The sequence below is a fragment of the Bidens hawaiensis genome, unplaced genomic scaffold (genome assembly GCF_021521415.1).
Source record: "Bidens hawaiensis isolate Kalapana, Puna unplaced genomic scaffold, B.hawaiensis_p1.1 tig00037581_1, whole genome shotgun sequence".
Taxonomy (NCBI): Eukaryota; Viridiplantae; Streptophyta; class Magnoliopsida; order Asterales; family Asteraceae; genus Bidens; species Bidens hawaiensis.
In genome coordinates this window covers 169,358-181,917 of record NW_027505488.1, presented here as the reverse complement: position 1 = coordinate 181,917, position 12,560 = coordinate 169,358, and the positions used below count along the sequence as shown (strand labels likewise).

Sequence of the window (12,560 nt, the reverse complement as noted above, 5' to 3'; positions counted from 1 at the left end):
TTCTTTTGATGAGTATATTATAACTAGAAGGATACCTGACCACTGTGAAGGTAAGCTTATTGACTCGAGAGAGATCTTCGTCTCTAAAACGGACATCCAAAGTGAGCTTCCCAAGTGGAATCACCTTTTCTCTGATGAAGCTTTTAACAGAGTTGTTAATATGTTGGAGTTATTTGTTAATCTCTGGAGGAATTTGAAGGAAACATCTTTCTACATCACTTATGCCGTTGCCCCACAGTTTATATAGGCTCTGTCTATGAGGAAGCTATTCAGCTCAGCTTCTAATGGCCAGAGTTATTACTTTATTGTGAGGATCGGTTGGAGTGAATCATATGCTTTGTTGGTTCAAGGAAAGTGTTTGCTGCCTCTTGTTAGAAACATGAACCATGTTTACTCCAAACACTTTCTACCCACCCCCTTTACCGATTTGGGATCCTTAAGCAGGTGAGCTAGATCACCACTCTGGATAGCATCTTCAATACACTTATTCAGTTGGAAGCAGTCGTTGGTGTGATGGCCAATATCATTGTGAAAGGTACAAAATTTGCATGCATCACGTTTTGTTGATGGCTTAGATAATGGGCGAGGAGGGCGTAAGTTTTGCTAAACCTCATCGGTTGCCAATACCTCTTATGGAGTTTTGGTTAACACATAGAAGATCAGCTTGTCCTACTCTTAAGGTTTTTTTTTGTCGGGAAGGATGACTTCTGTCGTCTGACCTTCTATCGTAGTGCTTCCATGGATGCTTCTCGACAAAGGACTGGAATCGGGGCTTCTTTCTTTCTAAGGAGTGATTTCTCCAACCTCCATGGTCACGTTTTCTCGTTATCCAAAGCTTCTTCCACTCAAAGTTAAGCTTCGGTTCTTTCGAAAGCTTCCTTCATAGTTTGGGCATGTTTTCATGGAACCTTCTCACAAGCTTCTTTGCTTGTATGACATTCATGTAACCTGAAGCACGCGTCTTTTTTGAAGCACCACTATAGTTTAAGCACTCTTTCTTATATCTTTCCATGAAGCCTCAAAGGTCTTCATGCTCCTTTTTCCTGATTTGGTGTAGGATAGCAGCATCCTTGGTGCACCTCCTTTGCTATTTGAATTTGGTTAAAAAGCTTTGGTATAGATCATCAACAGAAGCTATGCTTCTTGATGGACGAGTGTTTCTAGCTAGTCCTATCAATGTGTGCATGAACATGTGGCAACACTCAACATTATTCCACCATTCTATAGTAGCTGCTCCTATGAAGATCTAAAGGTGATCTTCGGGATCTTCTGTTCTCATACGTCTTTATATTAGCTAGCATATTAACCTTCATTTGGAACACAAAGTTTGCTATTTTTTCAGAGAAGCATGACAAGGTTGAAGGCTTGTAAGGTTGGTAAGGTTCCAAGTGTGTTAAGTCATCTGCACTGGTGGTCACGATACTTGGAGCCTGAGTTACCACATGTTGGCTCATAACTGGGAAATCTTGAGAAGCTTGCCACTGTAAGCTTCCCGGCCATGGTTGGCCATACTGTGACATCATGAGTGCAGCCATTGAGGATATTTCATACCAGGTAGCATGACGTAGACATAGTTGTAGATAAGCCTAAGGCATGGAGCATGTGGCTCCTACCAATGATGGTGCGAACATGCTTCTTGCCAAAGGTAAAGACATCAGAGCTTCTGCCAAGGAAGTACTCGTTGGGGGAGGTATTATAGAAGGTGAGCCTTGGAATTGTTGATCCATGGTGGGCTCTCCTATTCCCGTAGGAGTTATGGGTGAAGCTATTAAGCTTACTCTTTCCCGAGGAGAGTTCATGTTTTCATATTCCCCAAATGGTGAGTTACCTAGTCTTTGAGGGTTTCTTATTGACAGGTAAGGTGTGCTCGTGCTTGGTAGAAGAGGCATGGGGGAGAGTGTAACATCAGGTTTTTCAGTGTAGTCTAACCATACTCTCACACCTTTTGCGCATTCTTCTTGAGCATAGTTATTCATCAGCTCCCTGAGCTACTCGAAGCTCCGTTTAACACCCTCCGGTGTCATGTTTATTCTCTCTACGGGGAGTAGAAAATCATCCTATGGAGAGAAAATTCCACTTCTAGACGAAGGTGGTGTTTGGAACTGAAAAGATTGTGACGATGACACCAACGATCTGCTCATTTTTGGCAAACTACGGCCGATATCTTCCTCTTGTGAGGAGTTACCTTTGATCTATCATCGTTCTAAGGAACACTCTTATTAGGATTACTCTTTTCAGCCATACAAGAATGATACTTGAGAACAACGGAACTACCAGAATCTTTGTTCTAAGTTGTGTCAGCTTTATGGTGGGCGCCAATTGTTGCTACAAAGGGTATAGATAGCAATAACGGTATGGCGGTCTAAGCGTATGTACCTAACATAGCTTCCTAACCTGCTAGGATCAAAGAAAACAAGACCAGTTAGTCGCACCGTAAGAGGGGGTCTCCTACGATTAACCTCTGGCATGAGAATCAGTGATATGTTACGATATAAAATTGTAGGAGCAAGTATGGAGAAAGAGTAGAGGTAAATAGGGTGAATGAGAATGAATGATACATTTGGCTGAAGTGTTCATTTTATAAGCAGTCAGAAGTTTCTCTTGGGTAGGGATGGCAAAAAAGCCTGAGCCCAACGGGTATACCCAAAACCCGAAACAAATGTGATGGGTATACCCGAAACCCAATGGGTATGGGCCATGTATGGGATTAGGATTTAAAAATTTTCACGGGTACGAGCTGGGTATGGGATTAGATGATACACGGCCCGATTACCCGAAAACGCATACCTGTTTACCCGAACCATATACCCAAATCATATACCCGAAAAATTATTTGTATTTCGTAGGTTGTGAAGCATATATATAAAGGGGTGGGTTAACGTACAATAATAGCTTATCGTACATTACGTACGCGAGAACCTGCACCACCCGATCCTAATTGCAATTAGAACTACGCGGTGGCATAATTGTAATTAACCTAAAAATACTTAACGCATACCCGTCAAAGTCCACCGTCGCGACCATCGTCTACTGTCATGAGCACCACCATCGACCGTCACCACCATCGATCGTTAGCCACGGGTCAGTTAAGCAATTTCCAATTGAAATTGAAATTGTTGATGAGCCTAATTGATCAATTTACCTTGAAATTGATCCAATTAATCATCAATTTGAAGCTTCTGTCGATCAATTTTGAGTTTTGAGTTCTGGGTTTTGGCATTGAAAGTATTAACATTAAATATATACTTTCTAATTATACGTTTAGTTTAAACGTATTATACGTTCTGTTTAAACGTTCAAAACAAAATCAATTAAACTTTAAAAAGTTCAGTACAAAAAGTTTATACGTTGTTAAATAATGTTGTTTATAAGTTCAATAAAAATATTATGTTTAAATGTTCTTAAACAAAACTAAATACCTTTAAACGTTCTGACCAAAAAAGAACATCTTTAACCGTTCTAATACATTCAAAGAAGATCTGGGTGTTAAAAAAAACTGAACATCTTTAAACATTCTAATACGTTCTAAGAAGTTCAGTTTGTTAAAAAAAAATTTAGAAGTTCTGATAAAGTTTAGAAGTTCTAAGAAGTTCTGGGTGTTCAGAACTTCTAAAACTAACAAAAAAAAAAATTAAACACCTGTAAACATGAAATTGAACACTGAAATCACTTCCTATAATCTCATAATCATCAAACAATAGTCAATCGACCGTTAATTTGATCACTGATTTGATCATATAAACAAAATATAGAGCGTCTGCAACTGGGTTTCTCCAAAACTCAAAATTGATTAATTGAAACTTCAAATTGATGATTAATTGGACCGATTTCAAAGTTTAATTGATCAATTAGTTCAACAATTTCAATTTCAATTGGGCAATTTTATCAACTGACATGCGAGCAACAATTGATGGTTGTGTCGGAAGAAGATGGTGGTCGCGAAGGTGGATGGTGGACGGAATCGTTGAACGGCGATGGTGAAGGTGGACGGAATCGACGGGAGAAGAGGTTGACGGAGGCCGGCTCACATAATTGTGATTTTAGGATTAGGATGGTTATTGAAGATGGACGTTCCAGATGGTCGCGTACCTATTGTACGATAAAGGATATGGAGTGTTATTATATTTAAATTTGTAATAATTTTTATATGAACGAAAGGTATAAAATAATTATAATGATAAAAGTGTACTTAAAAATCCCACGGGTATGCCCGATACCCGACGAGTAATTACCCGACAAATACCCGATGGGTAATGGGCCGGTATGGGACACGATTTTACAAACGGGTATGGGTATGGGATTACCAATACTCGGCCCGTTGCCATCCCTACTCTTGGGAAAGCTTAAGCTTCTTAAGGGGAAAGAGTCAACTTCATTTTCAGCTCATGCTGTCAAGCAATACCATTTTCGTGTAACTTTCATTCTACTTTTGTCTGCCATGTCGACATGGTTGCTTTATTGCAGGTTTCGGCTTTATGTCACATCAGAAGTGACTTCTCTAAGGTTTACTGTACCGAGGAGCTTCCCTCGTCAATTAGGAATCTTATTGGGATGCTTCGGGCTTCCTGGTCCAGCAGCTTGTGCTTGTTGCTTCTTGACTCCTAAGCTTCCCTGACCTATGAGTGGGTAAGGGTAAACACGTCATCAGAATGTTAACAAAATTGAGCATGCACCAATGTTCCCAATCAACACTCGATCTTCGACTCCGATTTGTGGCCCATAAGAAAGAGGCTGCTTTGATATCCATCACCACCCTGTCCACCTATACCGGTTTATTTTTGAAGATTTTGTCATTCCTCATTCTCCAAATCAACCAACACGTCACCATATAAATAGCTTGTATTAACATGCATTCCTCCTTCTTTCTTTTGAGCTTCACTGTGTAATCCAACAAGTCTTTCACCGAGTCTCAATCGGACAGGCCCGATACCTTAACCCATCTTTGGATAATTAACAGTTATGTATTTTTAAGTTCATTTGGGTGATTATTTGTAATTTTGATAAATTTTTTTAATATTTATAGGCATTTCTCACATTATATGAATTGTACATGTTAAGATGAATATGGATTAACTTTACCAAGAGTTTAAATAATATTATTTTGAGCTACTAGCAAAAATTATTAGTTGGTCTGATGGCTGGGTGTTACAAGTTTTTACATGTCTATACTTAATACTTGATTACTTTCTTAACCCAGGTTCGACTCACACATCTTGTGGTTGGTTACAGGTTTCTTTTTCCACCCTGGACCCATGGTTTTTTTTAAAATACACTTGAACAAGACTAGATTTATACATCATTATTCTTCTTTTTATGTTATTTTCCTTTTGTAGCTTATTAATTATGTTTACAATTCGATTAACTATCAGTGTCATGATTGAGTTCTGATAGGTTCATCCCCTTAACGCACAGGGTAAGTTATTTTTCTTGGTTCGCCATCGTAATGTGTAGTTTTTTTTATCGTTGATGTTGACTAAATTCGTATTTTTTGGCCAAAACGTGAAAAATTTTTGTGATGTTTTTTGGGGGTTTTTATCCGTATGTTATTGTGGCAAATTCACATTACTTCACAACCGCAACAAATGTTTTTTTGTTTTTCGTAGTTTTTTTTATGTTTTTTAATTAGTTGTATTTAAGTGTGGATAAAATCATATTTTTCTTTACTTTCGGTGTCGTAATCCAATACTACCAAATTTGTGTCGGTTCGCCACCACAACGCACAATTTTGACTATGTTAATTGTTGCATTTGACTGTTAACAAACATTTTTTTGGTTTATTTCCGGTGCCGTAAACCGACATTGATCGAATTCACCTCAACTCGCAACCATTTCGCACGAATTGATATGCTATACGTGCCAATAACATCAGTCCGGCACATCGCCACAACTTTACCGAAAGCTTCTTGTTTTGTCTTTTAAGTTTTCTATTTGGAAGCATTTCAAATATAATTTGATAGCCAAAGTGGTGGTTGTTAGATTCTTTAACTTCGTATGGTGATAGGTGCCCAAGTTCAAATCTATGTTGTTGCTGATAAAAAGCTAATAGCTAATCATCCGTTTTATCATTGCTATAATTTTAAATTTGTTCATTAAGTTATTTTTAATATACTTTTTAAGCATACTAATTTATATTTATGATTTAGTTTCGGCATTGTTGATATAGATCGAATTTGTGTCGTTTCAAAGCGTCAACACACGGATTTTGTTACGCTATTGTAACCCAGTACCAACGTTTGTGTCGATTCGTCACCACAAGACGCGTTTGTGTCTAATTTGTTTTTTGTTAATTTGTCACCACAAATTTGTGTTTTTACCGATTACACCATCAGCCTCGCGTCAGGAGTATTACCTAGTTATACTATATTTATAATGACCAATATGCTGCTCAATTCGATAAATAAATTAGACACCAATGTAGTTTAAAAAGAAAGAAAAATTGAAGCATGTATACATTGTAAATTTACGAGTTTTACGTAAAAATAAGGACATCGTAATGATTCGCCATATCGATCATATGGACGAAAGGGTATAAACAAAACTGAAAACCGAAAAATGTAGTTTCAATATGACCAAAAAGGTATCAAACTGTGTTCAGCTTGTTGTTGATGTGAGAGAAATTCGGTTGGCATCAATTCAGTTCGTTATGGTACCAGAACTCGCTATAGCAAAAAGAAAATAATAAATAACCAATAATAAAGTTGTGATAAGTGTTTTTTATTAAATTAACGAAAGTTGTTAAAGAATATATTGATGTCAATGAAGGTAAGGGGATGTTTGGGATTGCTTCTTTAAAATGTTTTTTGCTTTTTGGAGGGGCAAAATGTTTAAAATGCCCCTCCAAAAACACCTAAAAGCATCAAATTGGTGCTTTTGAAAGGGCATTTTGGATATTTTGTCTCCTCAGAAAGCAAAAATTATTTTAAAGAAGTAATCCCAAACATGCCCAAAGTTGGATTAACAAAGGATTATTGCCAAATATGATCGCATTTGTATGAATCACAACTTCAAATAATAACTCATATACTTGCATGTTTGAATTTTGAGCATACTATAAGCAAACCATTTGTATATAATTTATAAATACTAAATATATAGTTTGCACAGTAAAGGATTAAAACTATTATCCACCCCATACTTGAAGGAGAATCTACAAATTTGACTCAAAAACAATAATAACATTTCAAACAAATAAACAAGACCCGGTCAAACACATTTCAAACCATCAAAAAGCTGTTAGCCCGTCGTCATCCGTCACCAAAAACCACCACCACCACCATTCCCATGCAAGAAGAAAACAGCGTCCCGACCGCACGAACCGCCATCCCGCTGAACGTGGGTGGAGGAGTTAGAAAAAAGGCCGCAGGAATCAGACAATGGCTCCTGTTAGATTCCGCGGGCCAAGGACAACTAGTCGAGGCTGGTAAGCAAACGGTCATGCGACGAACAGGGTTACCCGCACGTGATCTTCGTATTCTGGACCCTATATTATCTTATCCATCGACCGTGCTTGGTAGAGAACGGGCCATTGTTATTAATCTGGAGCACATTAAGGCGATAATCACCGCGCATGAGGTGCTTTTGCTTAATTCTAAGGATCCGTTTGTTGCACCGTTTGTCGAAGAGCTTCAACGACGTATCATGCGACATTATTGCTCGGTTGCATCTCAGGTTATTCGTAATTCTTGAAAGTTTTGTACATGTTTCGTCATTTAGAGCTGGTTGAAATGTATGATTGATTTGATTAGGGTGTGCACGGTTTGGTTTGGGTTAGTTTTGGGCTAAAACCGAAAAAAAAAACTGAAACTTCCGTTTCTGAAAATTTGAAAACTGTTTGATTTCGGTTTGGGTTTGGTGTATTTGGTTTTGCAACATAAGTTTGAAAATTTTTCCGACGAAAAATGAGTTTGGCTCAAAATAAACATTCGGTTAATTAATAACTAATTGATTATTATACATTCGGCCTAAAATATTCGATTCTTATATTTTTTTAAGTTCTTATAAATTACTTTAAACAAAAAATAAAACTACAAAAACATAAAACCAAACTGTGTATTTTTGTTTCAGTTTTGTTTTTTTGGGTTTCATGTACACCCCCAGATTCGAATGCAAATTACCAGCAACCGTCAGGGTTTTAATTCCTGTAGGAAGTATATAAACTTGCAAATTCTGTGTCGAGCACAATAATATATAATCAGTGGTTCAATCCTTACTATTTTAATGAAACATTGACAGGAGAGAATCATAAATTCTGATGACACACAATGGGCAAACATGTATGATGTAAAAGAACATAAACCAAATGATATAATAAGTGAACAGGAGGTTAAACATGAAGCAACACCTTCTCTTACAAGCCATGATGGACTCAAGCTCCTTCGGTTCGAGTTCATTGCACTTGAGACCTGCATAGAAGCAGCCTGCACTTCTTTGGATAAAGAGGTCAGACTTTCTATTGCTTGACCCGTTTGACCCGAACCATCCATTTTGTGACCTCTTGTATTATCTAGGCAAGAACATTGGAGAAAGAAGCCCATCCTGCATTGGATAAGTTGACTTCAAAGATTAGTGCTCTGAATCTGGAACGTGTTCGTCAAATTAAAAGCCGGTTGGTTACTATTTCAGGGCGCGTTCAGAAGGTTTGTGGGCTATACGCGATACAAATAGGTTACATTCATTTGAATATTATAATGTATCAGTTTATAGTGTTTTGTGATGGATTTAGGTTCGGGACGAGTTAGAGCACTTGCTTGATGATGATGAAGATATGGCTGAAATGTATCTGACCAAGAAACTTGAGCAACAATATGAAAACGCTTCTGTGAGTCCTATAAACGAGCAAGACCGTGTGGATGAACAACTTCTTCCCTCAGATGCAGGTGCAGATGATGGGTTTGTCTCTTTTTTCTAATTATAGGTGTGCATAGATTAGTTTAGGTTGCTTTTGGGCTCAAACTGAATTATAAACCAAAAATTCGGTTTATAAGCTTTTTAAGACGGTCCGGTTTAGCTTGTTGGGGGGTTTATTTGGTTTCGGTCTTTGTGGTTTTATCATTTGGGCTTGACATATTTGGGCCGAAATTAATGGATTCGGGCTTTAATATTTTTGCTAGCATTATACATTTGGGCCCTTTTTGTTATCATTATACATTTTGGGCCATAATAACTAGGTTACATTATCCATTAAAGTATTGTAAGTTACATAAAAACTATGAAATGAAAATCCGTACTTTCGTTTTAGGTATTTTTTTGGTTTTAGTCACATCACATGCAAAACTGAAATTGGACTGAAATCTTTTAATGAAAACATTAAACCAAACTATCAGTTTTTGTTAAGGTTTAGGTACTTTTTAGTTTTAGTCACATCACATGTAATCGAGCTAAGTCGAGCCAAGTTTCGATCTTTATTTCTAAAGCTCTAGCGCAGCTCATGAGTGGCTTTTTCAAGCTTGATGATTGCAAAATTTATTTCAATATATATTTATGATTACAAAATTTATATATAACATATATAATATGTATACTATTTAGTTATTATCATGATTTTATAAATAACAATACTATTATACAAATATATTAAATAAAAGTGATGTCAATAATAGGTTCGTTTTGGCTTGCAAGCCAACTCGAGCTAAATAAGTGAAACTTGGACTCAGTTCTTTTGTTAGACAAGCTCAGTTTAGGTTTCTTTACGCATCTACTTCAACATTTTTTTTCTCATCCATTAATTTGTATTTGCATCTTCGAATTAATTATTATTACATTAGAATTCCTTTGGAAGACGATGAGAACATACATGTAGTTGATCTTCAAAGATTGGACAGCCAACAAGAACGATTTTTCGGGTCCCGCGCAGTTGGAAGATACAGCCGCATGACTAGAACTAGCATAGCTCGAAACGTGGTTAAACACCGTGATGTTGAGGAACTTGAAATGTTGTTAGAGGCTTATTTTGTTCAGATCGATGGTACCATGAATAAGTTATCAACGGTATGCATTTTTATTATTATTATTACTATTATTTATCTTCAATATTTTAAAATTCACAAGATTTGTTAATTTTGTTAATATTTTTAAACATGTTACATGGATAGCTGAGGGAATATGTGGAGGACACAGAAGACTACATAAACATAATGTTGGATGACAAGCAGAACCATCTGTTACAAATGGGTGTCATGTTGTCAACAGCGAGTTTGATTGTGAACGCATTTGTTGTTGTGGTTGGAGCGTTTGGAATGAATATTAATATCGACCTTTTTAAAGGTGATACCCCGGCCGAAAAGGAATTGGGAATGCATAACTTTACGTGGACTGTTGGTGGTTGCACCACAGGTAGCATTTTCCTATATATTGTTGCTATCGCGTGGTGCAAAAACCAAAGACTTCTAAAGTGATTTGCGTTCAAATGAGAACCATTCAATAAGTGAGGGGTTTTGTTTGATGTCGCACTGTATACCGAAACATATGAAATAGCTGTCAAAATATGATTGGTTAATATCAAAGATATTGGCCACCTGATTGTAAGCACTACTCATACCTAAGAAAAGAAGGAAAAAATTGTAAAATATCTCTAAATGTTTAGATCTGAATTCCACTTGCATTGATGAGACTTTTGTACTCCTTTTACTCTTTGCTTGTTATGAACTCCACTTCAAACCATCTGTTTATTGTCAAGTAAAAAATCTTGTTAGGCTTAGTACCACTTACAAAAGAATATATCAATGTACAACTCAACATAGTTTCTTTTCTCGTAAGTACAACCCACCAATGCAAAGAGAAACTATTAAAAGTGTGAGCATGGATTGTAGAAGGATTGCTTAATTAAAAACGAATTTAAATAGAATATATGAGATCCGCATAAAAACCCAAGTTAAATAGAATACTATGAGATCCGCATACAAACCCAAGTTTATATCTTTTCTCATCTTTATCTCTACTGCTATGCTATATTTAAGTGACATTATAAAAGTGGTTATACGGCTTTTGCATTTCTTTCATTGACATTAGTTTTGTGTTAAACGCATCATGATTGATTACTAGCATATAAAATTGTAATAATGATAAAGAAAAACATCATTGTTCATTCAAGTTATAAAAGATAATAACTTATTGAATTTATAATTGAAAAATACCTCAAAATAGGTCGTGGAATGGCCTTGTGAATAATCAAAACTGTTATCATCCTCCATTAATCCCTCTTTAGTGCACACTTTTAGATCCTTCTGCCAAAATACAAAATAAAAATAAACCATCATACGATTTACACACACGTAAAAAAAAGTTATATATATGTTATACGAAATCTGATACTAGTTTTCATTGTTTACACATCCGGCACTCTATAACACTTACTCATCAGACATGCATCTTCGTTTAGTGACAACATTGTTTTTTCGATCGATAAATACTCATGAGATACTATTTAAATTGTAGATTAGATAATAAATAATGGATTCGATCAACCACTTATTTTGACTTAAAACCATAAAACAACATTACCAAACTATCCAAGCTATCTTGGAAATGAATCGAAAATATATATACGAAAACCGTAGCATCAAAGAAAATACTTGCATTGCAAAAGGTGAAAAATGGAGAACTAGCAGTGTCATCAAGAGAAGCAGGCAGATCTTGCAAGTGTCTGTGACCATAGAAACTTGTTTGTTCAAGAACCTTTCTTCTTTTCCTAGAACCAAACATCATAGGATCACAATAACCATCATTAATGTTATCGTTGTTGTATTCGTCTTCATCTTCATCTTGTTCTTGATGTTCTTGAAAATGTGGTGGACCTGAAGATGCATCTGAAACCATGGACATATCATCATCATGATCTTCTTCAACTTGTTCATCGTGTTCTTGATTGTGTTCATGCGTGGCAAATGCGTGTTTGCATGAGTGATCTAAGTAAAGGGTCCAACCAGATTCACACCCACTGCTTGATTCCTCTGAATCAAAAACATGATCCATATTTGGTTCAAGAAAGTGATGGGAATATATATGAGATTGTGTTGGAGAAAGATGGAGGAGTATGTGTGGAATCTGAAGGTTTATATGAGAGGCAAATGTTGACGTGGTTTTGTCGTGTTGCGCAGTGTGCAGATGGGTGAGCATGCGGATTTCATCGGAAACTGCATCTTGTGTTGGTTTCAAACCAGAAATCTGGATATATCAACTTGCTTTTTTAAGTATGTCTCAAATTCTTTCATTAAGCTGAGTCATACCTTTTTTCCAATTCCCTATCAAATAAGGCTATCCTTTGGGATAAGGGTAAGACGTGAAAGAAGGGTTTCACGTATACGTACATAGGTAAGGTTGTGATGGACAACTTCACTTTTTACACTTAGGCTATGTCTAGTGGGGGGCTATAAATTGGAGGGATAAGTGTCATGTGACACTCAGTCAGCACATAAGAAATTTTTTTTAGGGGTGTAGTAATGTTGTAGCCAATGTTGTAAAAGTCGATTTCTAAGGCCTTGGAATCGGCGATTCCAAGGTCCTCGAAAATCAACCTTGCCGCATTTTCCCAACTCGGCCACTATTACTTGTCAAGGTCCAAT

The 12,560-nt window shown here is 36.6% G+C and overlaps 2 protein-coding genes across 2 annotated transcripts; one reads left to right on the top strand and one right to left on the bottom strand.

Annotated features, from left to right (window-relative positions):
• The first annotated feature begins 7,281 nt into the window (after positions 1–7,281).
• LOC143613478 (magnesium transporter MRS2-3-like) lies at positions 7,282–10,394 on the top strand. Its single transcript, XM_077087168.1, has 6 exons — positions 7,282–7,668; positions 8,233–8,439; positions 8,508–8,636; positions 8,723–8,889; positions 9,765–9,987; positions 10,092–10,394. The coding sequence occupies exons 1-6, from the start codon at positions 7,282–7,284 to the stop codon at positions 10,392–10,394; spliced, it is 1,416 nt and encodes a 471-aa protein (XP_076943283.1).
• A 137-nt stretch (positions 10,395–10,531) lies between these two features.
• LOC143613477 (protein SOB FIVE-LIKE 5-like) lies at positions 10,532–11,970 on the bottom strand. The gene is made up of 3 exons (XM_077087167.1): positions 11,575–11,970; positions 11,133–11,222; positions 10,532–10,537 (listed from the first exon to the last, which is right to left on the bottom strand). Exons 1-3 carry the CDS (start codon positions 11,968–11,970, stop codon positions 10,532–10,534), a joined length of 492 nt encoding a protein of 163 aa, XP_076943282.1.
• Positions 11,971–12,560: the final 590 nt, after the last annotated feature.

Excerpts from the sequence above, each read along its gene's own strand:
- LOC143613478 (XM_077087168.1), top strand. The coding sequence starts at position 7,282 with ATGCAAGAAGAAAACAGCGTCCCGACCGCACGAACCGCCATCCCGCTG. Across the intron at positions 7,669-8,232 it reads ATTGCTCGGTTGCATCTCAG|GAGAGAATCATAAATTCTGA; the intron begins GTTATTCGTAAT and ends AAACATTGACAG. Across the intron at positions 9,988-10,091 it reads CCATGAATAAGTTATCAACG|CTGAGGGAATATGTGGAGGA; the intron begins GTATGCATTTTT and ends TTACATGGATAG.
- LOC143613477 (XM_077087167.1), bottom strand. The coding sequence starts at position 11,970 with ATGGATCATGTTTTTGATTCAGAGGAATCAAGCAGTGGGTGTGAATCT. Across the intron at positions 11,223-11,574 it reads CATTTTTCACCTTTTGCAAT|AAGGATCTAAAAGTGTGCAC; the intron begins GCAAGTATTTTC and ends GTATTTTGGCAG.